General features: G+C 38.2%; 1 protein-coding gene across 1 annotated transcript in view; it reads right to left on the bottom strand.

Annotated features, from left to right (window-relative positions):
* LOC120533475 (gastrula zinc finger protein XlCGF57.1-like) overlaps positions 1-27,028 on the bottom strand; it is a 101,908-nt gene that overhangs the window by 56,716 nt on the left and 18,164 nt on the right. The window contains exons 3-4 of the mRNA XM_039760391.1: positions 15,879-16,324; positions 1,916-2,678 (exon numbers count right to left, since the gene is read on the bottom strand). Coding sequence (XP_039616325.1) covers positions 1,916-2,678; positions 15,879-16,293 — 1,178 coding nt within the window. The 5' untranslated portion in view covers positions 16,294-16,324. The remainder of the gene's footprint in view (positions 1-1,915; positions 2,679-15,878; positions 16,325-27,028) is intronic.

Below are 27,028 nucleotides of genomic sequence, written 5' to 3'. Positions count from 1 at the left end.
ACACTCGCTCCAATATCCTACACCCTCTTTGGGAAAATGATTGCCATATTCATTACACCAATATGGCTGATCCTGGATATTAACTTCTCCAGAATGGTTTAGTTTGCTTAGTTTTCAAGACAGACATGTACCTCATCTCGAGTCCTGAAATGTGGTTGCTTTTCTAGAGTGATTTTTGCTGCTGCTGTTTTTATTCTCTTAGGTTTTATGCCAGAGCTCAGCACAGAACTTGCATTGTCCATAATAGTGATTCCTTCTTTAATTCATAAGGATTGATTGTAATTGACAGGGCATCCAGATGGGCCTGAATTTTTTTTCCCTCATAAGGTCTGTTGATCCCAGCAGCAATGGCACAGTCTCGGAGGTCTTATTCCACTTTTGGCTCATCTCAAATCACACTTCTTGTCTGCTGCGTGAAGGAGTCTGTGATTCTGAAGACTACTCCAGACAGAATTGTTTTACACATTCACAAAAATATGACTTCTCTTTCAGGTTGATCCCTCCATTATTATTAAAATCCTCACTCTTAGGTCATGACATCCTTCATGTACCATCCTTTTTGCTTTTAGATTCACTGCTAGGGCTCTCTGCAAAGCTTGCTCTTTTAAACAAGCCCTATGGATTCAAAAATATTGGAATAATTGTATTTTTTTTTGGGATCAAATTTCTAATTGTATCTTTTCTCTCTCTCTCTGTTCGAGGCAAAGATAAGTCATTTGGGGCTTATACGTTGATTAACCAGGAATAGTCTGAATGTTTCTTTTTAACTACAATATCAGTTTTTCTTGCTATGGATTTACTAAAATTTAAGACTGGTATACCCCAAGTGATGTACTCTTCTTCATTTTCAATGATTATCTCTGGAATTCGGATGTCATGTTTTGTGCACAGTTTTCATTAAAACAGCTGAGCTACTCTGTTGTGTCTTTGCATGAATAAGTTTTTTTGGACAGGAGTGTTTAAAACCCTGCAGTAAGGTGCAGTACTGTTTCAACCAGTTGGTCGCAAAACCTAAATTGGTTGCTTTTTGCATTTCTCTCAAAGCATGTTGCATGTAATTCACAATCTGAATTGCTCATTAATTATTATTATTCATCCCTGAATCTCATTTCTCCTCTCCTGAGCTATTCATGTGTTAGGTTTTGGTCCACATGAGTTTATAGTAGGAGATCTGTGTAATACTCAATGCAGTTGCAGTCACGCCAGGTTTGTTTTTCTCTCTTGGTGCACCTTCTTATTATCTTCTTTTTGATTTTACACAAAATGATGTCACGCCACATTGGGCAAATCTTCAGGGGATTTTCCTTTAGTTTTGTGGATTGTTTAACAAAGCTTTATGATAAAAGTTGATCTTGGCTTTCCAGTTGAGGCTGTGATATTTTACAAATGTGGTAATCCCATGAGCTGAGAAGGAATAAAAATAATAATTCATTACATTTATATAGCGCTTTTCTCAGTACTCGGAATGCCTGCAGCCCTATGATTAAAGATCTGATTATGTAATCTTCTTCCATTTGGCGCATTTCTCTTTCTGCACTAGGAACGTAAAGCCTTGACATGCATTGGTTTTTGTATATCAGTCAGTTGGCATGAAGCAACTTTGTTTTTATATCCAGACTATTGAGGTCTTTTTGTGGCCAGTCTTTGATCCCAAAGCTGTATGAGATGACATCTTTTACTAGCTGATTAACTCCTCATACTTTGTTCCTCACTGTCAGGGACCTTCTAAGGCTCATTATTACCCTTCTTGTGTATTCACTGCTGCTCTTTATGGTTTATGTCTGCACTCTCGTCAATTCCCAAGTCCTTCTTAAGAGTCCTCTTGGTCAGATTCTCTTATTGGATAACCTTCAACAAGGTTGACGTCAATTTTCCATTAATGAATGCTATTTTGGTGCGTCTTTCTAATCCAAACCCCTCTCTTGTGTGAATTCTTTTATGGCGCTCAAGATTGTCTCTACGTGAAAACTGTTTACCACATTCAGAACAGCAATACGGCTTCTCTCCTGTGTGAATTCTTTTGTGAGAATAAATGCTGTTTTTTCGTGAAAACCGCTTGCCACATTCAGAACAGCAATATGGCTTTTCTCCTGAGTGAGCTTTAATGTGCCTCAGAAGACTATTACTGTGTTGGAACTGTTTACCACATTCAGTACAGTAATATGGCTTCTCCCCTGTGTGAATTCTTATGTGTCTCTGAAGTTTGCTTCTCCGTGAAAAATTTTTGCCACATTCAGCACAACAATACAGCTTCTCTCTTGTGTGAATTTTAATATGTGTCTGAAGAGTACTACCATGAGAGAATGCCCTTCCACATACAGTGCAGCAAAATGGCTTCTCACCTGTGTGAAGTCTTTGGTGGTTCTGAAGATGGCTTCTCCGTGAAAATTTTTTACCACATTCAGAACAGCAATGCGGCTTCTCCCCTGTGTGAGTTTTAATATGTTTCTGAAGAGTACTTCTGTGAGAGAATTGTTTTCCACATACAGTACAGCAATACGGCTTCTCTCCTGTATGAACTCTTTGGTGGCTCTGAAGATTGCATCTTTTTGCAAAATGTTTTCCACATTTATTACAGTCAAACTGCTTCTCCCCTGTGTGAATTCTTTGGTGGCGCTGGAGTTTACTCATGCCAGAAAATTGTTTGCCACATTCAGAACAGCAGTGAAGTTTGATTCCTGAGTAAAGTTTAAAAGAAAAAAAAGCTTAGTTTTTAATCCACTGTTCTAATGTTGACATTATGTTACAACACTTAACAAATGTTAAATGAATTTATGAACAAACTTTGATAAGCATAAGCAATTGTAAGATTTAAGTAGCATGTGGAAAGATACTCAACTTGTTAATTTTTTCATCTGCATTACAACTACTTATCACATGAGCGCAATCAGTGGAGCCGAGAAGTTAAATTAGTAAAATAAATACATCACATGTGATAGGCACAATCAACAAGATTACATCTTTTTTTAAAAAAAATAAAGAACAGCATCATCATTTTGTCATCATATTCTTGAAACATTACTTAAAATTATGTAATTTCTAATTAATGGTGGTAAAAAGTGACAATCTTCAGATATCATTATATTGACGTGGTTTGTGTTTAAAATAGAGTGCCATGCCAAACATGTGAAATACACTGTAATAAATCAGAAAATCTCTTGATATTTCTACACAATTAGCCACAAGCCACCTGACATCATAATATCTATCTATCTACACAATATTATATATATATATATATATATATATATATATATATATATATATATATATATATATATATATATATATATATATATATATATATATATATATATATATATTATTTGAAAAGGGGGAAGAGGATAATAAAGCAAAATCATTTCCATATATAAATTTGACATACTGGAGGTAGACAAAAAAATAATGTACAACTTAAATGAATAAAACACGCAGGTCACTGAAAAAAGAAACAGAGGCCCACATCTCTCCTGACTGATCATTTGAAATGGCAAACTGAACACCTGTGGCTAAAATGCAAAATGTACTTATGGCTGCATACCACCTGGACCAGGGTCTTTGTTTTTTTTTTTTCCAAAACAGATTTTGTTTTTTCAGCTAAAACAGGGACTTTGAGAAAGGCCGCATCAGTTTGTGAGAGTTTTGGTAAATTACGAGAACTAAATAACACAACAAGTAGTTCCAAAGATGGGGAAATATCAGAGGAGAAAGTTCAGAAAAATGTATATATTTATTTCCAAGGGATAGGTAATGAAAGTACCTATATATCTATCTTAGCCCTATATTTTTGCTCAACTTGTAACTTGGATGCCAACAAGTCACATCTTACAGCTTGGTCAGTTCAGCACACCAAAGAGATAGCCATGATGTCACATGCAATTAATTATTTCAGCTCTGCACGCTGCATAAGAAGGTCATTTAACTCCTTTCTGATTAGTGTAATTTTGAGCTTGTGTACTGGATCAGACATTCATGGGCGTGTATTTTCAAGATTTTTCAGACATTTCTCAAAGTGGTCAATATTACTACGCATCATGCAAGAAAATATGGATAAAAAAGCAATGGTCAGGTCTCAGATTTGCTCCTTAACTCTTTTAGGAAGGCTAATTCTATTTTTTTGTTTCTTTTCTCCCAGGGCTGAATATTTTTCCAAAAACTAACTTTTTTTAAAAAAAAGTACACAAAGCAATGGTTTAACATATCAAAACAACAAAAAATATTTCTTTTTGACAATGTTACTATCTTGCATGTTGTATGAGCCAGCATACTATATGATTTCACATACATGTTACACAACAAAGTATGATATGGCTTAAAGCAGCCAACTGCATGCATTGCCACGTTACACTGCTTACAAAATGTGTTGCACTGGCGCATCCTCTTCAATAGTCTGTTGCTCCACACAACACAGTCAGGTTTGTATTTTCTCACATATATTGTTAGTGTGTACTGTAGAGAGACAAGTCACCCATTTGACATCGTGCCATGCCACTGCCACCAAGTTTTCCACCCGCATGAAAACCATATTGTCACCTCTTTTCATCTTCAGCCTGTGAAGGCCTGTGTCTCCTGTTCACCCTCACTGTGCCACAAGCTCCAATTCCCCTGCTCTGTAGCTCCATGAACAATTATGGTGATGTATAAAAATTGTCCATGTACACTGGCAGAAAAAAGGCATCCCTTGTATTTTATCATAGATTCATCCACAGACAAATCATGGCCAGGCTGATAAAATTGTTGGTACCACAATGTCAAGCATAGACTGAACTTTATACATGGGGTTATAGCCTGGCTCACCCCTTGGGATTTGCTTCTGGATATCACAGAAGTGAATAAAACTTCTGCAGCAGCACATACCTATCACACGGCATAACCTGTCTAAAGCATGTTTGGACCAAGGCTCCCTGAAGTTATATAGCCACTCTAGTCCCATCTCTATTTGTAATGCCACAAAGTCCTTCATCTCGTCTTTTGTTGTGGGTTTCCACTTTGAAAAACAAGAACGCGGTGCAAGCGCAGCCCGCGATTCAAAAACTTGCTCTGCATACCTGTTTGTCTCATCTGACAGTAGCTGAAAGGCAGACTCAGGAACGAACAGCCTGAAGTAGACCAGCGGCTGGTAATCTGTTGTGTCCAACAGCAAGCCATGCTGTCTTGTGAAGTCTGGTAGGCAGTTTGGATTCCACGGATCAATGTCTGGGTTTTCCTCCCACACGAACCTTGCCATAGGTGCAACGGCAGCTGCTCAGCTGGGGTGGCATTGGCTGGTGCCCGATCAGCTGATGCCAGTTCCTCAATCTCTTGCTTGATCTCCTGATCACTCTCAACAAAATCAGATTCTGAAAAATCAGAGTCCGACTCAGCGATAATGCGCAAAACATCATCTGCTGATTCAGACATGACATTCTACTGTCCAGAATGGAGAACATGCTGGGTATCTCTGGCACTGTCCTCCAGTGGTTCAAGTACTGTCTGACTGATAGGCAAGAGTTTGTTAGTCTTGGCAACAGCAGACCCAGCTTGGTGCCAGTCACACAAGGAGTTCCTCAGGGCTCTGTCCTTGGCACAATTCTCTTCTGTATTTATATGCTTCCCCTTGGCCATATTATTCATAGCTATGGACTGGGTTATCATTTTTATGCAGATGATACTCACTTTTATTTCAATGTCAAAAGTGCAACTTCATCAGAGTTTTCTCAGCTTACAACTTGCCTCAGTGAAATTAAAACCTGGATGGAGCAGAACTCTTTAAAATTAAACTGCAACAAAACTGAACACAAATTGCCACTAAAGCGCTAATTAAGAAAGTGAGCTCCTTCTCAGTCGCTCTTGACATGATTTCATCAGACCTTCTTCTGATGCAAGGAATCTTGGTGTCATTTTTGATTCCTCCCTCATAAACCACATTAAGAAACTTTCTTACTTTCACCTCCGTAACATATCCCATGTTCGCTCCTTCCTCTCCTTTTCTAATGCTGATAAACTTGTTCATGCTTTTATCACATCCTGCATAGATTAATGCAACTCGCTGCTGGCAGGTGCCCCTTCTAATCTTATATCACAACTCCAGTTGATTCAAAACTCTGCTGCAAGAGTCCTTACTCGAACCAGCAGCAGCGAGCAAATCACAGCCATCCTGCTTTGCCTTCACTGGCTCCCTGTGTCTTACAGGATTGAATATAAAATTCTATTAATAACCTACAAAGCTTCAAATGGCCTTGCATCAAACTACATCAGTGACCTTCTAAATCACTCTGCTCCTCGTTGCTTACTAAGGTCCTCTGATTCTGATAATCTTGTTGTGTCTCACACTAACCTGCACTCTATGGGTGACAATAGGGGCTTGAGCTCCATAGTACCCAGACTTTGGAATGACATCCTGAAATTAATTAGTTCATTCTTTCAAAAAGCAACTTAAAACTCATCTATTTAGGAAGGATTTTAACTTAACATTCTGCACTTTCTTTCAGTTTACCTCTCTGTCCAGGTGCTGAGGATAATTTGTGTCTGTTAGATCACAAATTAGGTTGTTTGTTAGGTTTTTCTTTTAGTATTGAATTTAGTATTTTACTCTGGTTTATTGTCCTTTATTTTAATTAATGCTTTATCTGTTTCACTGTTCTATTCAGGAAAACATTTGTATCTAATGTTACATATACCCTGCTGTTTTTTGTTTTTTTTTCTAAGAGGCTGTGAAGCACCTTGAACATAGGAAAGGCGCTATATAAATAAAATGTGTTATTATTTTCTTTTCTGCATTCACTTCGCTTCCTCGTGAGATGTCGATGCCATCTTGCCTTTGTTTACATTTTGTAACTCACGCACACACAAGGATTAGATGCCAAGTCAATGAGTCTAACATTCCTCCAAGCAGAGAGGGAATGCCTGTGACGTAACAGTGAGTTTTGTCGCCATTAACAGGTGATTGTCTCCCTCTACCCCTCCTGTCGACAAAAGTCGACACCCGCCCTAAAAGAGTTAATAGCCAGCCAAACATAAGTTGGATCCCGAGTCTTTGTGTAGAACTATAAATTACTCTGGTTTAGTAGATGTTTGTTTAATAAAATTTGCATGAAAATGCCAATGAGTCTAGAAAAAGCGGAAGCTTAACAAACTGGTGGTCAGATAATGAGGACAAGAATACTAATGCATAAATGGATCAAGTTTAGATTCATAATAAATGCGGCAAGCACCCGTGAAGAGGGAGGAATGCAGTGATTAAATCAGGGAAAGTGATTTATCGAGCAGGAGAATGATAAATGCATTTGTATCCATACTGATGATTAGTTGGATATTGGAAAAAGAAAAAATATATGTAACTTATTATTATATGTAGGTGAGGCATACATAGACTCACCACATAACAAATCCTGCCTTCTGAAACACCTCAGAAAATGGTGAACTAGGACCAAACTCCATGTTTTTGACTAGTAGTAAAAGAGGATGCAGCCACACATTAGCATCTCAAGACAGCTCAATGAATGACTTCAGCTAAAATAAATGACTCTTGCAACTATATCAGCCTATTTAGATGATAATAAATCATCAACAATAAAATGTTTGCAAGTAGAAGACAACACTAAAATTCAAGAAAAGATACTATGTTCAGACCAAACAGGCAACGATGGGAAGCTGTAAATGAATTACATTAAAAGGTGCCAAAACAACTTTACCCCAGTCCTGCCAGTATACATATATAACGTAAACAGCAGCTCCAGAATCACACCCCAAACCGTAAATATGCAAAAAACTAAAAACTGAGGTTGCCCAAACAAAAGAAAAAAAGGAAAAAGCAACAGGTTATCCTTATGAGTAGGCCGACATGGAGAGAGTTTGGTAAACAAATCCATCCTAACCCCACTATTCAAAATACAAGGGTTAATGTGGTGAGATATGAAAAAACTCATCTAAAGATAAATATGACATGCAAGCAGATATTAAACAATTGTGGGTTGAGAGAAACACTCAGCGCGTTGAGCATTCAAGGATCGTGTCCCATCCCCTCACAACCCGCAACAACTCTTTAATCACATGTGTAAGTACACATACAAAATATACATATGAAAAAGGAAAAAAGTAGTCATGTTGGATCAATATTCAGGAAAATGTTTAAGCAGTGCTTTAAAATTGCACATAAAATAAAAAAGGCAGTCATTATGCAGCTAAATGATCGCTTAAATAACAATTCTTTTCTTGACAAGTTTCAGGCGGGTTTCACAACAAATCACAGTACAGAAGCTACACTCGTTAAAGTAGTAAATGACTTGCAGGTAAATGCAGACAGAGGCAGTTTATCTGTTCTCGTCCTCTTAGATCTGAGTGCATTTTATACCATTGATCACAATATTTTTAGTAATCACCTTAGTCTCTGGGTGGGCCCTATCTGGCAATGTCTTAAGCTGGTTTGAGTCTTACTCGACAGGTAGCAGATTCGTTGTTAGTTGTGGTGATTATGCTTCAAAGACACATGATATTCTACTGTATATGGTGTTCCACAAGGATCTATCCTGGGTCTGCTGCTCTTTTCAATCTCCATTAGGTCAAATTATCTGAAGGCATAACGTGAGTTACCACAGCTATGCTGACGACACACAACTGTATTTATCAATAGCACCTGATGACCCCAACTCTCTTGCCTTACTGACCCCCAATGTGTTACCTTTGTTTCGGAATAGGTAAGTAGCAAATTTCTGAGGCTAAATAAGGAGAAAATAAAATTCTTAGTGATTGGCAAAAATGGATATAAGGAGGGTATTAGAAATAAACTTGATCCATTAGGCTTAAAAGTCAAGACAGAGATAAAGAATTTGGAGGTAATTATTGACTCTGACCTAAATTTTAAATCACATATTAATCAGAGTATCAGGACAGCATTTTTCCACTTAAAGAAAATAGCAAAAGTAAGACCCCTTATAACTTTGCAAGATGTTAAAAAATTTTCAAGATTACTGTAATAGACTCCTCTCAGGGAAAAGGAAAAAAAAACATCAGTCAATTGCAACGAGTGCAGAATGCAGCTGCCAGAATCTTAACTGGGAAAATAAAATCCAAGCACATCACCCCGGTTTTGATGTCACTACACTGGTTACTTGTGCCATTTAGAATTGACTTTAAAATACTGCTTATGGTTTACAAAGCCTTAAATAATCTCACTCCATCCTATATTTCAGAATGTCTTTCACCTTACACTCCAAATCGTACCCTTAGATCTTTAAATGAGGGTCTGCTTATAATTTCAAGAGCTAAACTTAAAGAAGTGGCGAGGCGACCTTCTGCTGTTATGCATCTAAAACCTGGAAGTGTTTACAGATAGAAATTCACCAGGCTAATACGAAGGAGCACTTTTTAAAAAAAAAAAAAAAAAACTGCTAAAAACGCATTATTTTAACATGGCTTTGTCAGAGCTTCATTTTAGTGTAACCCTGATATTCTGTATATGCATTGAATTATCGTTTTTATCACAGCTCTGCAATCCATGCAAACCCCTACTTTCTCTGTTGTTCTTTTTCTGGTTCTCTGTGGTGGCAATCTGCACCACCACCACCCGATCAAAGCACATGATCATCATCTAATTCTTCTACATGAAGCCTGAAAATCATGAGGACTGATTGAGATCATTTATACTAGGTAGAATACCCAGTGGGAGTTGGCGGTCTCATGGAATTGGAACCCTTGCATATATTTTTTTTTTTCAGCTCTCTGGAGTTTTTTTTTTTTTCTGTCCTCCTGGCCATCGGACCTTACTTTATTCTTTGTTATTTAGTATTACCTAATCTTTTTTTTATATTTTTAATTTTGTATAAAACCCTTTCTTTCTTTATCTTGTAAAGTACTTTGAGCTACATCATTTGTATGAAAGTGTGCTATATAAATAAATGTTTTTGAAATCAGTCAAAGTGGCCAAGCACCAGTGGACATGAAGGTGTCAAGAGCATTGAGCGCCTGTTGAGGGTCAGTGAACAGCTGCTGCACTCCTGGGAAGTAAGTCTGAAGTTTGGCCAGATAAACCAGAAAAACAGAAATACCAATTTGATTTGTGTTTTTGATCACCAGAGACATGGTCTTGTGTGGTGTGGACTGAGCAATTGGAAGTAAAAGTAGACCTTCCATCTTTCATAGGTTACATTTGAATTTTTGTGTGCCTCTTTCAGTATAGTAACTCAGCCAGAACAGCTAAGCACCTTGATGACATAGACAGGTGCTGTCACTTTTTCAGGTATATACAGTGTGCCCATATAATTTCAGACATGAAATTAGCGATGGTCGTAAGCCAAAAAGATCAAAGCCAAACATTTTCCCCACTCTCAACATTATCTGGAACTTCAATAATTCTGATGTTGCCTCCTGTTGATCCTTCATCTTTCCTGTAAAGTTTCTTACAGAGAGACTGGGTCTCAGCATAGAGAACAAATCTCGGTGTCATGCTGCTCCACTTGAGTACAGACCTGAATAAAAACGGACAAGAGTTTGTGCTGTTCATTTGTTGACAAAATTAGTTTGAAGGCCACAAAGACATTTCTGTATTTAAGCATATAATGTCACACTTAGAAGTGCATTTTGTTCTGATATAATGAACTTGAGGTGATCAACAATGGAAACTGCTCCAGAGTTATCTACCGCTATGACAGCCTCAAACAAACTCCTCTGGACTTTCTTCTCTGGCCTCAAGTGTGTCTTTTGACCTTTATGATCCATATGTCACATCAACAAACAAAAAAAGATATGTTGAGGGACTGATGAGACATTTTTGAGGTTAATTTGTAAAAACAGTAACTGTGGTGTAAGGTCGTAGAGTACTCTTATAACATAGCCATACTCCACTGAGCATTATGTAACCTACAACTCCAACATGTATTATTTATTATTTTACTTATTATTTAAATCGCTAAAGCAAAACAGAGGATTGAACAAAGTGAAGTACTAGTGCAGTGACCCACAGGAGCACCAATGATCTACGAGAAAAATTACAAGACGAGAAAACCCAGGATTGGAGGGGGCAGTTATTTGTATCTGTGTCTGCTGTGGATGAGGAATAGCAGGAGAAACCAGGACTTTTCAGCTTTTTCCACACACCAGTCCCATTTATACTGGCCATTATAATATTAATGGATGTGTACTGCCGTGATTTCTTTATGCTAATTGAACTGAAATTTGCATGTTTTCTTGTGTATTAAATTTAATGTGTGTGTTCATGTATGCAAATGATGTCAGGTTTAAATATTTATTTTGAGGGTTTTTGATAATCAAAGACAAGCATCTGCCACCTTTTTAAATAAATTCAGTCAGGAGATGTTCCTGTTATAGTTACATGAAAGGCCTCATTGTTCATGATATCTCCCATACTGACAGGCACCAACCAACAAGCTTCTGTTGGCCTTGAACATAATCAATTCAGACTCTACCACCTAGATAAAAAATGAACATACTACAGTATATACTATTTTGCCAGAGATACTGAGAAAAAAATGATCGGGAGATACCCAGAAACTAGCCTAAGTCAGTACAATAAGTCAAATCAATCTTTTATCTAAACCAGGAGTGGAGAGAAAAAAAACAGAAGAGCAAATAATTATTGAACTGAGAAGTCAGAAAGAAAAAAAAAAATATTTCAAAAAGTAGAAAAGTAGGATTTTTTTCCACAATTTCAGATATTCAGGAAATGCCCAAGCCAACTTTAATACTATCCAATATGATGTCATAATCACATGATCCAAAGGAATACAGGGTAAGACCACCATGGACACTAAAGACATGATGGCAATAAAATGGAGGCGCTTATTTAAAAAAGAGAAATGGCATTAAAGCAAAACCATTATTATTATTATTATTATCTTGGAGAAAAATATCAACAGCTGATTGTTCGGATATGGCAATTGCATACAGTATATTTTCCCTTTCTGTAAGGGAGCACATGTAACTAATTCAATGGAACGGTCCTACTTCAAAATGCAGGAGCAGTTTTTGGTGTAACACTACACTGAACACAACTTGATACTCATGACAATCAAGAGATAAAGTAATATTCAAACACACCAAAACATGTAAGCAAGTCCTTTGACAATCCAAGCTCCACGTATCAATGTCTTTCTCTTTTCATTAGCTGAAACACACAGCTAGCTGAGCATCCTCAACATTTACCATTACAAAATACAAAGATCAAAACCAGAGAAATCCAAACTTAAACAATAATAAAGTGAAGCAGAAAAAGGCAAGTTACATGAGCATGGAGCTGAAGCAAATAAAGTGAAAATCTGAAGTAGCAAGAAGTCTTTAAATTTTCCCTTCAAGTGACTGCAGCTCTATTAGAACAATAACACAATAAAAACAAGATCAGGCCATTCATACCAACAAGGCTCACCAGTCCTATCCACTTCATTTTTATAAAATATCATCAAGTCAAGGTTTGAAGGTCCCTAAACATCTACTTGTCTACCAGACTACTTAATCACTGTGTCTGTGGTTCTCTGTATAAAGAAAAACTTCCTAATGTTTATGCAAAATTTACCCATAACCAATTTCCAACTGTGTCCCCCATGTATTTATACATGAAAATAGGCCAAAATCAAGACTGTTAGCTAAAGATGCACAGAGGTGGACATTCAGTTGGATTAAGTAGCTCTGAGAATGTGTTTGCTTAAAATCTTCCATTTAATTTAAACTTTACAGATTCAAGAAAAAGATTGTGAACCCTTTGGTCTCCTGAATTTCTGATGAAATTCCGCCTGACAATGTGATCTGATCTTCAACTGCACTACAATAACAGACAAACACAATCAACCTAAACTCATAACACACAAACAATTGGACTGTCAATGCTGCCCATATCGTTTAAACAATTGCAGTTCAGTTTAGTCAGGTGTTCAACCAATGAGATGAGACTGGAGGTGTGGTTTGGAGGCACCAAGACAAATAAAAGGAAAGAAATGTGGGTGCTGATAAAGTTGTCTCTTCTTAATAAAGATCTGCTCATGAACAAATAGAACAAGAAGCTAAGAAATTTAACAAACAAGACGAGACCATTCAACAGCCCCTCAAGCTTGTTGGGTTAGCTAACAGCTATGCGGTCCCAACATAACATCAAGATAACTCTTAAAGTTTGTGATAAAGACATTATAAGAAAGGGAAACAAGAACTAAGTTGTGAAAGCTAATAAACTCATTTTGAAGACAATATTTGCTAATTTAATGCTTTCATTGTTTTTAAAATATTCCTTGCCTTTTCATTTTGATAATGTGAGTTCAAGTCTTGTTTTCTATTGTGTTATAATCCAAATATATTTGTGTTTTGTGGATCACACTCAAAGATGCAAGGCTACACTAATGTCACTCCTGAATGATCACCCTCCAGTCTTTAAATTCGACAGCAGGGAGGTAGGTGGTCCTCCAGTTATTCATTGACATTTGATAAGAGATTTACATGTATTATAAATACTTAAACCAGCAATCCATTTTCGGAATTTGCATGTCAAAGCCTCCTGCTGAGTTTGGAGTCAGGTTGCCTGGGGTGAGATCTATCTATAGTGAAGTAGGCTAGTGAAGGTCCTGAGGCCTTATTTATAAAGCTTGCACAAGCCAAAAAAAAAAAAAAAGAGATTCAAAGTGTAAGCATGAAACTTCCCATACACACTGCGAGATTTACAAAGCAAAACTTGACAGGGGAACATTTGTAGATTTACAGCAACTCTGAACCATGCATACACAACATTTCAGAAAAATTGGGAAATTATGACTCCCTTGATCAAGCAGGGAAATGCAGCCAAACTATCTAAATGACGACTCACAAGCATAATAATTCATTTCACCAAGCCCTTTTTTATAGAGCGCTTTGATGTGACATTACACCTCAAAAATGATGACTGTCATGTGCAGACTGTATTTTAGTTCCCTTTAAGAGTGCCAATGATACATATTTACACAGAAGAAATTCTGTTTTTTCATCAGTTTATATAGGCTAGTTATTGTCACTTCTCAGGGAACTGGCCAACATCTCGACAGTATGCTGGCCAAGCTTCACTGAATTAAGCCTGTTGTGCTGGAAGCCATTAACTGACTGGTGATGCGTTATATCCGGTTTTTGTATTGTGTGTGTATATACATAAAACATGACATTTTTGCTAATGTAAAAAGGCAATTTGCAGTCATGTCCTGCTCTTCTAACACAATCAGAGCACTTTATTAAACTAATATTGCAACAAGGACCCCTACCTAGCAAGATTGAAGCTGCTTTTGTTAACAGTAAGCGAGACATTCCATTAATACAAGTCATTCAAGTTGTGGCAGGTAAAATGTGTGTCTCTGTAGCCTGGCTCAACCCAATATTTGTTTATTTTGACACAAAGTAGCTTTGACTGACGTTTTGGTGCTATATGTGGTGAACTGCTTGTTGGTAAGCTAACTGGCGGAATACTCAGTGTCTCATATGGCCTGAACTACTCATTGTAACTGCAACCATGTTATTACATGTGCCAGGGGATAGTGGCTATGAACTCAGACAACTCTGTCTTATACCTTTCCTGAACCCTACAGCACAGAGGAGAGGCACTTTAATGCCAAGTATGACCTTACACTCTCAGATACAGAGCAAAGCCATATATTCTTGAATGCAGCCAAGCGGCACTCTCAACGAGTCAGAATGGAGAGGCTGCTGTACCAGCCAGTGAAGTTCCGTAACATCATGATTGCATACATAATTAGATGGTTCAGCATGCTCCATATGTGAATGTTTCAAGGTGGTTGTGATTTATAAAAAGTAAGTTGTGCAGAAATGTGAGAAAGCCAGGCTTTATAAATCAGATATTTTGGGAGTACATGTTTACCTATATTTTGGCTTACTTATATTTTCCTATATTTTGGCTTACTTATATTTTCCTATATTTTGGCTTACTTATATTTTCATGCTTGATTCTATGCAAACTTTTACCCCAGTCTGCTGTGTTGGTCTTCTGAATGGCTTGTCACCCCATTTCACCATGTTTGTGTCCTCATTTCATAGGTTTAGAGGTAAAGGAGCACTGCACATGAATGCTATCACCTCAGAGTAGAATACTAGTTTGGTACTGTGTTATGTCTGCAGGACTGGGCAGGATGCCATCATAAACATAAAACTGAATTTAAAATTGTAAAAAGAAATCTGACAGAAGAATATCAGGATAGTGAAATCTTAATAGAAGTTAGCTGATGAAAAAACACAATAAGCCCAAACAAAGAAAGAAATTTACAAGCAAACATTTTAAACAAAAGAAAACTGGTGTTCTGGACTGGCCAATCAAAATCCACAGCTTTACTTGAAGACAGCCGATCATTCAGGGAATCCTAGAGACATCAAAGAATTGAAAACTTTGGAAAGGAGGAATGGGCTAAAGCTTAAGGACGAGTGAAGATGCTGGAAATGTTTGGTGGATGTCACTCTAGCCAAAGGAGGATCAACAACTTAGTAAAGTCAGGGGGTCACAAACTGGATTTTTAATGTTTAAACTCTGTACTCTGGAATGATGAGAAGTCTAATCGTTCCTTATTAGTTTAAGACAGCTATGTTTGTCTGTTTTTGGGACTTAACTGAAGATCAGATCACACTGTTAGGAAGAATTATTGCAGAAATAAAGGGGCTTCAAAGGATTCAGAAACTTTTTCTTACAATTGTACGTTTAACATTTTTTACCAAGGACAGGCTTAGGAGAGTTTGCATAATCTTACATACTATAATGGAATAAAAGCAAATTCCCAAATCCTGTAAAAATGTATTGAAATTGTCACATTTTATTTTGTGTTTAATATAGCTTAGAAGTTTGTCTAAGTTTATCTTTCAAAAAGCGTAAGATGGCACTTTCAGGCTTACAAAACTAACTCTAAATCATACACCGATTTTAATTTTTCACTTACTTGTTTTAGTTGATGCTGTAGGTGGTGGCTGATCTTCTTGAGTTCTGGGTGATAAAATGTCTTCAGTGCTCTTTGTGTCAGACTGTAATAATTCAAATTTTACATTAACAGAAGACTCTGGAGATGAAGAGGGTCTGCTTTGAGAAGAGGCTAAGCCGGTCACTGCTCCATAATAAGTGTCATCTTCCTTGACACTTTCCAAACTTCTAAAGTTGTGCATCTCAGTACTGACACACTTCTCTTCCACCTCCTCTTTAATACTCACTGACTTCACTTCACCGTCCTCTTCCTTAATGCCCATGCTTTCCTGTTTAGAGTGGACAGTCTCCCATTCACAATCCTCCTCCTTAATGTTTATGGTCCTTTGCTCCATTATATTCATGTCAGCCTCACACATCTCCTCTTTCACATCCATCTAAATGCTGAAGTAAATGGCAGATTACTCTCTGTGTAGAAAAAACGGGATTCAAATCTATTAAAACTGCATCATTCAGATCTAAAGACATTTTTATAACATCCTCTTATTTAAATTATGCTAAGTCAGACAGATCTCAGAAAGTTGACAGTATTTCATCACTTTTCACATCAAATTAGGTGTAAAACAAGTTTGGGAATGAAAGGAGAGTCCAACAAGGAGGCCATCTTGCACAGTTGTGTGATAAGGGTATTTCACTACACTAAACATTCAGTGTTGTTGGGGTCCCATAATTGTGTTATCAGTTAATCTTAAGGAAGGTTTATATAAGTTAAGTCTCAGGGTTATGTTAAGAAACAGAGGCATAAGAAGGAGGATCTTAAATAATGGGTTTGGATTTTTAAGCTTAGTGATTTTAAGTCATAGGTTTTCATTCACATAATCTTTGCGAGATGTTGGCAGTGTGTTCCTATGAAGCTAGTTACCTTATGTGACATACCCAACAACTAACTTCAAACAGTCTTCAACTCACTAATATAAAATTAAACAGGTTTGATTTTGTCTTTAGTCTTAGGGCCCACTCTTTTATCAGCTGACTGGTAATGAGCACTGCTGTTTCTGTCTGCTGCTGCTTGCCAGAGCTCTGTTTGTGTATTTTTTAATGCTGAGCAACGATTACATTTTTTTATCATAATTAATCACAGACAATCACAACAATCACATTATTATGTGCAAAATTCAATAATGAACTCAAAACTAGTGTATTGTGTGTACTTGGTATGTAAACTCTTTAAACAAATTAGGTGCTTTTTAACAGCAGTATTCCCTTTACATAGTAACAGTTAAAGTATTTCTTGTAAATCTCAATTTAAACATTAATTTAATCAAATCAAATATAAAACCAAAGCTTTTGCCACTCCCAGGGTATTAACGTTTTATCTAGTTTGTTACAGAAAAACAAGCTACCCCAGAGTCCAGAGCCACAATCACAACATTATAACAGACACCTTCCGAGCAACAGCAAGTTGACATTTCTACATCGGTTTCCTTTTTTTTAATCTGAACAGATACCAGCAGAAACATTTTCTTTTATCAGGGAGCAGCATAAATAGTCTATGTTCAGTAGCAACTCTTTGAGGGCTAATATTTTTTCCAAAAAACTCAGTTTTCTGAAAAGCGTACAAAGCAATGGCGCCTGTTTGCAGTATGTGGCAGCAGTGGCTGCGTGGGGCCAGCAGTCACATTCCTGCTCGACAGCCAGCAGGAATGCACAGTGGGCTGGCTGCCTGGCTATCTTTGTGAGACAGATCTGCGGCGGTGGCAGTTGCCCGCTTTGTATCTCCTGTCATTGTAAGTGTCTGTCCTCCCAGGTGAATGTTGTCATAGGTGCATCAGCTACACGAACGTGTTCAGCACCACGATCGTTTGGGTACCAATCAGCTTAATGCCGGTACCTCATTTTCGTTTTCGATCTACATCTCCAGATCACTTGCATCAAAATTAGAGTCCGACAAATCAGTCTGATTCAGCGATAATAAGAAAAAAGTCAACCACAGATTATTTTGGTTTGCGAATTCACTTTGGTATCTCTCCACATGCCAATTTAGAAGATGTTTGCTCTTTGATACTTATGCATGTGCAGGGATTTGAGGTCAAACCAACAAAGCTAACCTTGCATCTAGCAAAAGCGTATCGAAAAGCGCTGTATCAAGAAGATCATTGATCTCTATCGATCTCTAGCGAGACCGAGGCTTTCAAAATAATAACACAAACTGTGTTAACACACGATAAAATAATTGTCGGCGTTAACTTGCCCAGCCCTAGTACTTTTTTTTTGCCTATTTTTACTAATTCTTTGCCTTCGTATTGGATTTAAAACTAATATCACGCATTCCAGTCCTTTGCTTCTTTCGGCCTTAATACAAGGCCTTGTAGAAGATCTGTTCTCTGGTGACTGGTATCTGTGTGGGTAAGTGGAAAGTTTCTCACGGATTCTCTGCTCTAATGTCTAGCTTTGATGAATAGGGGATGGAAACCACCTCTTGTCAATTGTTGAGTACTTGTGGAAATGACAGTTTTGACGGTCTGCTAGCTAACGTGTTATTTTAATTAGGCTGAGTAGATAAACAAGGGTACATAGGCACTTTGAAGTTTGGGTTACTTAACACTCAGTCTGTCTCTAACATAGCTCTGCTGATTAATGATTTTATTATAGACACTAAGATGGACTGTTTATGCCTTATGGAGACTTGGCAGCAACCAGGTGATTATTTTCATTTAAATCAAGTGCTCCCTCCAGGGAATGACTGCATCTCTAAATCTTGTTCTTCAGGAAGGGGAGGCAATCTCGCAATAATTCACCGCAAACACCTAAAATGATCACCTCTCCCAGAGCATCATTCTTTTGAACTGTTAGCTAACAAACTCTGTGGGCCTTCACCTACTATAACTGCTGTAATATATAGGTCTCCTAAACCATCAAGTGTTTTTATTCCAGAACCTTTTACTATTTTAACTACTCTGTTTGTGATGTCGCCTAATGTCATCCTCATGGGTGATTTTAACATACACTTTGACATCTCAACTGATGCATTCACAAAAGATTTTAATGAAATGCTTGATTGTTTTAATTTAATTCAATATGTGAACTTCTCAGCTGCTCTGGTGTCATAACCCACAAACCTATTTCTACTAAATTACCCATCTTGGATCACAAAATGATTACTTTTGACATTAGCTCATCTCTCCGTAAATTAAAGGTTCAGTGTGTGATTTCATTTCTTAATATGAAGCAAATGAATTTCCCCTTGGGATTAATAAAAAATCTATCAAAGTGAACCCAAACAGCCTTATTACCATATTGCAAATACAGCCAGTTTCTCCTTCTACTACCACATCATCAGAACAAGTAGACCACCACAATGTTGCTTCATCATCTGCCTCTGATACACTGGCTCCCTTAAAAAAAATGGACGGTGTCATTTATTCATACTTCTCCTTGGTTCACACCTGAACTCGGTCAGCTCAAGGCCACGTGCCAACGGTTGGAGTGTCTAGCTAAGAAGACAGGTTTTGTTATACATAAGGAAATGTATTGTGAGGGACAGCCGGCAACTCAACACGGCTGACACCCACAGGACGTTACATGACAACTTCCCTGCAGCTTAGCAGTGCCCCACATTCCCGCAGGGCACTACGGGAGATGGAATTCGGCTTCACAGCCCTGCTGTGTAATGTGGGTGCCGCCAGGGGACGCTACAGGGAGACATGGGGACTTCTGTTTCCCATATAGCCCGGAAGTACTCCCAAGTCATGAGGACAGAAGGACATAAGTACTTCCGGGCTGAAGAAAATCCAAGCCTTCATCTAACCTGGAAGTGCTGGTGAATCACAAGGAAAGAAGGACTGAGGCAATTCCGGTTCAAATAATATATAAAAGGACTAGAGGAGACCCAGCAAGGGAGCCGGAGTTGGGAAGAAGTGTGATGGAGCTGTTGGGAATAGAGAATTGTTATAGTTATTGTATTGTTATTATAGTTATTGCCTGATTGTTGTGGTGGAGGTGCTTTGAGGCACTATAGAAAAGAAGTAAAAATATTCTTAGTACTTTTAACCAGTGTCCAGCTGTTGGGGAAAAGGTGAGCAATAGTGCCACCTAGCATCCACTATCACAGTATTTAGATCATATGTTAAATTTTACAAAATTTGACTTTTGTAAAAAATTAAAGAGCAATCCCCGCGTGATTTTATCAAGGTGTACTGCCAATGGTGTAAGAAGCCCCTGTACAGTTTTTCAAACCCATGTCTCCTGAATGACTGATTGGCTGAAAGTCTTCAATTTTAGTGTGTTATGACAAGATGTGCAGCATTGTTCACAATGGAACTTATTGTTAAAGATATACAGCCCTTCGCCACAGTGGAGTTGAGTTGGTTTAGGTATACTCTGCATAACATAAATCGCTAACTGTTAGGTAGTTACCCTAAGTTTGAACAGAGCTGTCCTGACAACCAGGGGTAAGTTAATTTACCACCATAGTAAGCCTTGCCCTTTAAAACTGGAGTTTTTATATATATATATATATATATATATATATATATATATATATACACACATATATACATATATACACATATATATATACACACATACAGTGGAACCTCAGTTCACGACCATAATTCGTTCCAGAACTTTGGTCGTGAACCGAAGCAGTTTCCCCCATAGGATTGTATGTAAATACAATTAATCCATTCCAGACAGTACAAACTGTATGTAAATATGTAAATATATGTAAAGATTAAGCACAAATATAGTTAATTACACCATAGAATGCACAGTGTAATAGTAAACTAATGTAAAAACATTGAATAACACTGACACAAAACACCCAGGCTCCCTGCTCAGCTATATGAGCTGGCTCGCTCGCGCTCCCTCCCTCCCTCCCTCAGCTACAGGAGCAGGCTGGCTGATACACACACCCTATCCTCCCCCCCCCATCCCTTCCCTGTCAGCTGCCCCCTCTCTCTCTGCGCTTGCTCGCTCACACTCTCTAATCTCTCTGTAGCACGTGCTCAAGCACAGCATTTTTTAAAATGAGTTTTAAGCACAGCAGAAAAACGAACATTAAAACAAACCGGTGCAGTGCATGCAAAAACCAACTCACAAGCAACCAGAAAAGAAAGATTGCAGGAGATTACGCTATTAAACTTAAAGCCTAATCGCTGTAAACAGTGTTTTTAAAATGAGTTTTAACAGCGAAAGGGAACATTTGAAAAAGATAAAAGTAACATTGCAACAAATCGCGCTATGAACTGAAAATTAACTTTTGAAAATCAGTAATACAAAAACCACCAAGAAAACTAACCTTGCATGAGTGGAGTTCTGGCATGAAGTGTTTTCCTTCAGGTGTTTTCTCTCTTGTGATTTCTTGGGTTTCTGGTGCTTTTACCTGGTAGGAGTGAAAGCCTCATGCAGCCATTCCAAAAACAAACTCCTTGTGACCCAATCCTTCGTGTTTGCGCCCCACATTACTGGTGGAAAAGCTGTTTACCAGTTTACTCATTTACCAATCTGAGAACCCTCGTGCTTTCAAGCACCATAATGTAAACAAAGCCAGACTGCCAGTAATGTGGAGGGCAAACATGAAGGGTTGGGTCACAAGAACTTTATTTTTGGAATGGCTGCATGAGGCTTTCACTCCCACCAGCTAAACAGCTAAAAGCACCAGAAACCCAAGAAATCACAAGAGAGAAAACACCTGAAGGAAAACACTTCATGCCAGAACTCGTTTCATGCAACGTTAGTTTTCTTGGTGGTTTTTGTATTACGGATTTTTCAAAAGTTAAATTTTTTAGTTCATAATGCGATTTGTTGCAATGTTATTTTTCTCTTTTTTCAAATGTTCCCTTTTTTCCTTGTGCTTAAAACTCATTAAAAAAATTGTTTACATGGAGGACTTAATAGCGTGATCTCCTGCAATCTTACTTTTTTGTTTGCATGTGAGTTGGTGTTTGCAAGCGCTTCGGATTTGTTGTTCCTTTTTTTTCTGCTGTGCTTAAAACTCATTTAAAAAAAAATGCTGCACGAGCACGTGCTACAAAGAGATTAGAGAGGCGAGCGAGCAAGCGCAGAAAGAGCACAGGCAGCTGACAGGGAAGGGATGGGGGGAGGATAGGTGTGTGTGTGTGTGTGTGTGTGTGTGTGCAAATAGGAATGCTCTCCCATTCTTGTCTAATACAGGCCTCTAACTGTTCAATCGTCTTGGGCCTTCTTTGTCGCACCTTCCTCTTTATGATGCGCCAAATGTTCTCTATAGGTGAAAGATCTGGACTGCAGACTGGCCATTTCAGTACCCGGATCCTTCTCCTATGCAGCCATGATGTTGTGATTGATGCAGAATGTGGTCTGGCATTATCTTGTTGAAAAATGCAGGGTCTTCCCTGAAAGAGATGACGTCTGGATGGGAGCATATGTTGTTCTAGAACCTGAATATATTTTTCTGCATTGATGGTGCGTTTCCAGACATGCAAGCTGCCCATGCCACACACACTCATGCAACCCCATACCATCAGAGATGCAGGCTTCTGAACTGAACGTTGATAACAACTTGGGTTGTCCTTGTCCTCTTTGGTCCGGATGACATGGCGTCCCAGATTTCCAAAAAGAACTTCGAATCGTGACTCGATCTGACCACAGAACAGTCTTCCATTTTGCCACACTCCATTTTAAATGATCCCTGGCCCAGTGAAAACGCTTGAGCTTGTGGATCTTGCTTAGAAATGCCTTCTTCTTTGCACTGTTGAGTTTCAGCTGGCAACGGCGGATGGCACGGTGGATTGTGTTCACTGACAATGGTTTCTGGAAGTATTCCTGAGCCCATTCTGTGATTTCCTTTACAGTAGCATTCCTGTTTGTGGTGCAGTGTCGTTTAAGGCCCGGAGATCACGGGCATCCAGTATGGTTTTACGGCCTTGACCCTTACGCACAGAGATTGTTCCAGATTCTCTGAATCTTCGGATGATGTTATGCACAGTTGATGATGATAGATGCAAAGTCTTTGCAATTTTTCGCTGGGTAACACCTTTCTGATATTGCTCCACTATCTTTCTGCGCAACATTGTGGGAATTGGTGATCCTCTACCCATCTTGGCTTCTGAGAGACTCTGAGAAGCTCTTTTTATACCCAATCATGTTGCCAATTGACCTAATTAGTGTTTATTGGTCTTCCAGCTCTTCGTTATGCTCAAATTTACTTTTTCCAGCCTCTTATTGCTACTTGTCCCAACTTTTTTGGGATTTGTTGACACCGTGAAATTTTGAATCAACATATTTTTCCTTTAAAATGATACATTTACTCGGATTAAACGTTTGATCTGTCATCTACATTCTATTACAAATAAAATATTGACATTTGCCATCTCCACATCATTGCACTCAGTTTTCATTCACAATTTGTTTAGTGTCCCAACTTTTTTGGAATCCGGTTTGTATATATATATATATATATATATATATACTAGCAAAATACCCGTGCTTCGCAGCGGAGTAGTAGTGTGTTAAAGAAGTAATGTAAAAGAAAAGGAAACATTTTGAAAATAACGTAACATGATTGTGAATGTAATTGTTTTGTCACTGTTGTGAGTGATGAGTGTTGCTGTCATATATATATATATACACATATATATATATATATACATATATATATATATATACACACATATATATATATATATATATATATATATATACACACACATATATATATATATATATATATATATATATATATATATATATATATATATATATATATATATATATAAAAACATATATATATATACATATCTACATATATACATATACACACACACACACACATATATATATATACACTCTTTGGGGTGCGAGCAACTGTTGCTGGGGGTGCCAGAATCCATGAAGGAAGAAAAATGAAAAACATTATTTGTACAAAATCTTAATTTATTTATCCATTCCTAAAAAATTAAATGGGCAGGCTATTTCGCTGCTTGTTAAAACGGATGACTCCGCTCTATGCAAGTCTGCGTGGATATTATGAACTATCGTTTCTGTTCAACTTCTATTTAAATTTTAAATAGAAGGAATTTTTATTTAGTCGACAGAATATTATTCGAATAAATCAACTCAAACCTTAAATAACTTATAATATTTTGCTCTCCATAAAAATATATCCTGTCTAAATTATACAAGTTAGAAATAAAGTAAACGTTAAAAGAACAAACATTCAAATTTCTTTACTCTTATGTAATTTTATATAAAAAATAAACTTAAATTTTAAATATCCCAAAAGATTTTGCTCTCCATAAAAATATATCCTGTCAAAATTATACAAATTCAAATATGAACATGGTGCATAACAAAACCTGGAAATATAAATAAAATGTGTTCTTTTCAGCAATAACAAATCAAATCATTCAGTTGTCTTTGCTCATATGTCATTTTATCAGAGCTGGACGCCTGGCATCTTTTTTTGGCAACAAGTTCGTTTCTGTTTGGTGTGAGGTTCTGTGTTGTGGAGATTCTCAGGATGGACTGCAGGTGCTCATCAGTGAGGCGACTCCTGTGTGCTGTTTTGTTAGTCTTCATCACTGAGAAGAGCTTCTCACACAGATATGTGCTACCAAACATGCACAAGGTTCGAGCCGCATGTAGACGGAGCTGGAGCATTTCTGCGGAATGGAGTGAATAAACTGTGCGGGCCGTGCAGTATCGTACTTTGCCTTCAGTGTGCCATTACACTGCAGCTCAATCACCTCCATCTGAATCTGCACAGGTGCAGTTTCCACATCGACGGCAAATGGGTTGCTAAACAACTCAAAATTCTTTTTGTTCTTCAAAGTCACCAAAGCGCCGTGCGAACTCAGTGCACAGTGCGCAGTTTATCAGCAAAGTGCGATTTGGGAACACCGTTGTGCCGACTTGGTTCAACATTACTTGGCAACAGGGAAAGTGGGGCAAGTTGCACTGGTGCATTTGTGTCTCCCGTAAAAGTAGCTTCACTTGAAATCACTTTGTGATTTTGCACGGTAAAAACGCCTGCTGAAGTGTCAGATTCTTCTTTAACTCTTCTGCTTTCTGTATCTTGTGCATTGCATTCAGGTCTTTCAGGTTATCTTGATGTTTTGTCTCATAGTGCCGCCTTAGATTAAATTCTGTAATTACAGCCACATTAGCTCCACAAATGAGACACACGGGTTTACCGCAATGTCAGTAAACATATACTCAGCCTCCCATCGGTTTTAAAGGCTCTATGTTCAGAATCACCTTTTCTCTTGGCATCGTGTGGGCTAGCTTCGCAATAACTTGCAGCATCATAAGCTAGACTTGATTAACGCGTAAGTGTTCGCAAGGCAGCTGAAGCGCTGCATTATGGGATCTGTAGTTTATTGTGTTACCAGCGCTTCATATCCCCGGCCATTAATAACAATAATACAGTATATAAAATGATCTCGCGGGCCGGATATAATTACACGCCGGGCCGGATGTGGCCCGTGGGCCTTGAGTTTGACACATATGGACTAAATAGAACTTGAAAAGATATTTTTTCGAATGTGATCGCGCAATTCAGATCGAGTTGACGCGCACTACAGTACATCGAGCCCGCGTGCTATTGTGGTTTTGCCTGTGTGCCTCAATAAGTTACCCCCCCTCGCTCTTACTTTTTTACCGTTCATCTAATGAATACACTGAGTATGGCTTTACCAAAACAATCATTGATCGCGAATAAAGTATCCATTATTCATAAAGCTTCAATTGGTGACCTGTCTTTCTGCGTTAACCGCATATGTTTTCATACGTCTCAAACCAAGGGGATGTGAGGCTAAAATGAATCGAGAAGCGCACATACATACTTAGTGCATCCCCTCTCGGGAATCAAACCCTCTACTATTGCGCCAGGGCGTGCGGTTTGTCTATTTGAGCGTAGCAGTGTAATTCGGTTTTTGTTCAGCACACTTTGGAACTGTGGCTTTTTGTCTGCGCACTGCGTCAGTTCACGTGAGACGCTGAATATGGTTTTATATGTCACTCGCTCGCTTCTAATTGTTTCACTGCCTTCTTAATTATATAATGCATGTTTTCTTCAGCGCTTTTTGTAGCTCTTCCTGGTTTTCTACGTAATGCGTGATTATGTGAGAGGCGTGATGATGTCACACGAAACTCCGCTCCTCACAGCTTTCGAGCTGAACTCCATTACAGTAAATGGAGAAAAAAGCTTCTAGTTATGACCATTACGCGTAGAATTTCGAAATGAAACCTGCCCAACTTTTGTAAGGAAGCTGTAAGGAATGAGCCTGCCAAATTTCAGCCTTCTACCTATACAGGAAGTTGGAGAATTAGTGATGAGTCAGTGAGTCAGTCAGTCAGTCAGTGAGTCAGTCAACGAGGGCTTTGCCTTTCATTAGTATATACAGTGGTGTGAAAAACTATTTTCCCCCTTCCTGATTTCTTATTCTTTTGCATGTTTGTCACACAAAATGTTTCTGATCATCAAACACATTTAACCATTAGTCAAATATAACACAAGTAAACACAAAATGCAGTTTTTAAATGATGGTTTTTATTATTTAGGGAGAAAAAAAATCCTACATGGCCCTGTGTGAAAAAGTAATTGCCCCCTTGTTAAAAAATAACCTAACTGTGGTGTATCACAACTGAGTTCAATTTCCGTAGCCACCCCCAGGCCTGATTACTGCCACACCTGTTTCAATCAAGAAATCACTTAAATAGGAGCTGCCTGACACAGAGAAGTAGACCAAAAGCACCTCAAAAGCTAGACATCATGCCAAGATCCAAAGAAATTCAGGAACAAATGAGAACAGAAGTAATTGAGATCTATCAGTCTGGTAAAGGTTATAAAGCCATTTCTAAAGCTTTGGGACTCCAGCAAACCACTGTGAGAGCCATTATCCACAAATGGCAAAAACATGGAACAGTGGTGAACCTTCCCAGGAGTGGCGGCCGACCAAAATTACCCCAAGAGCGCAGAGACGACTCATCCGAGAGGTCACAAAAGACCCCAGGACAACGTCTAAAGAACTGCAGGCCTCACTTGCCTCAATTAAGGCCAGTGTTCACGACTCCACCATAAGAAAGAGACTGGGCAAAAACGGCCTGCATGGCAGATTTCCAAGATGCAAACCACTGTTAAGCAAAAGAACATTAGGGCTCGTCTCAATTTTGCTAAGAAACATCTCAATG

This window comes from Polypterus senegalus, chromosome 8 (assembly GCF_016835505.1).
Source record: "Polypterus senegalus isolate Bchr_013 chromosome 8, ASM1683550v1, whole genome shotgun sequence".
In the NCBI taxonomy this organism is placed as follows: domain Eukaryota; kingdom Metazoa; phylum Chordata; class Cladistia; order Polypteriformes; family Polypteridae; genus Polypterus; species Polypterus senegalus.
This window is presented reverse-complemented; position numbering and strand designations above follow the sequence as displayed.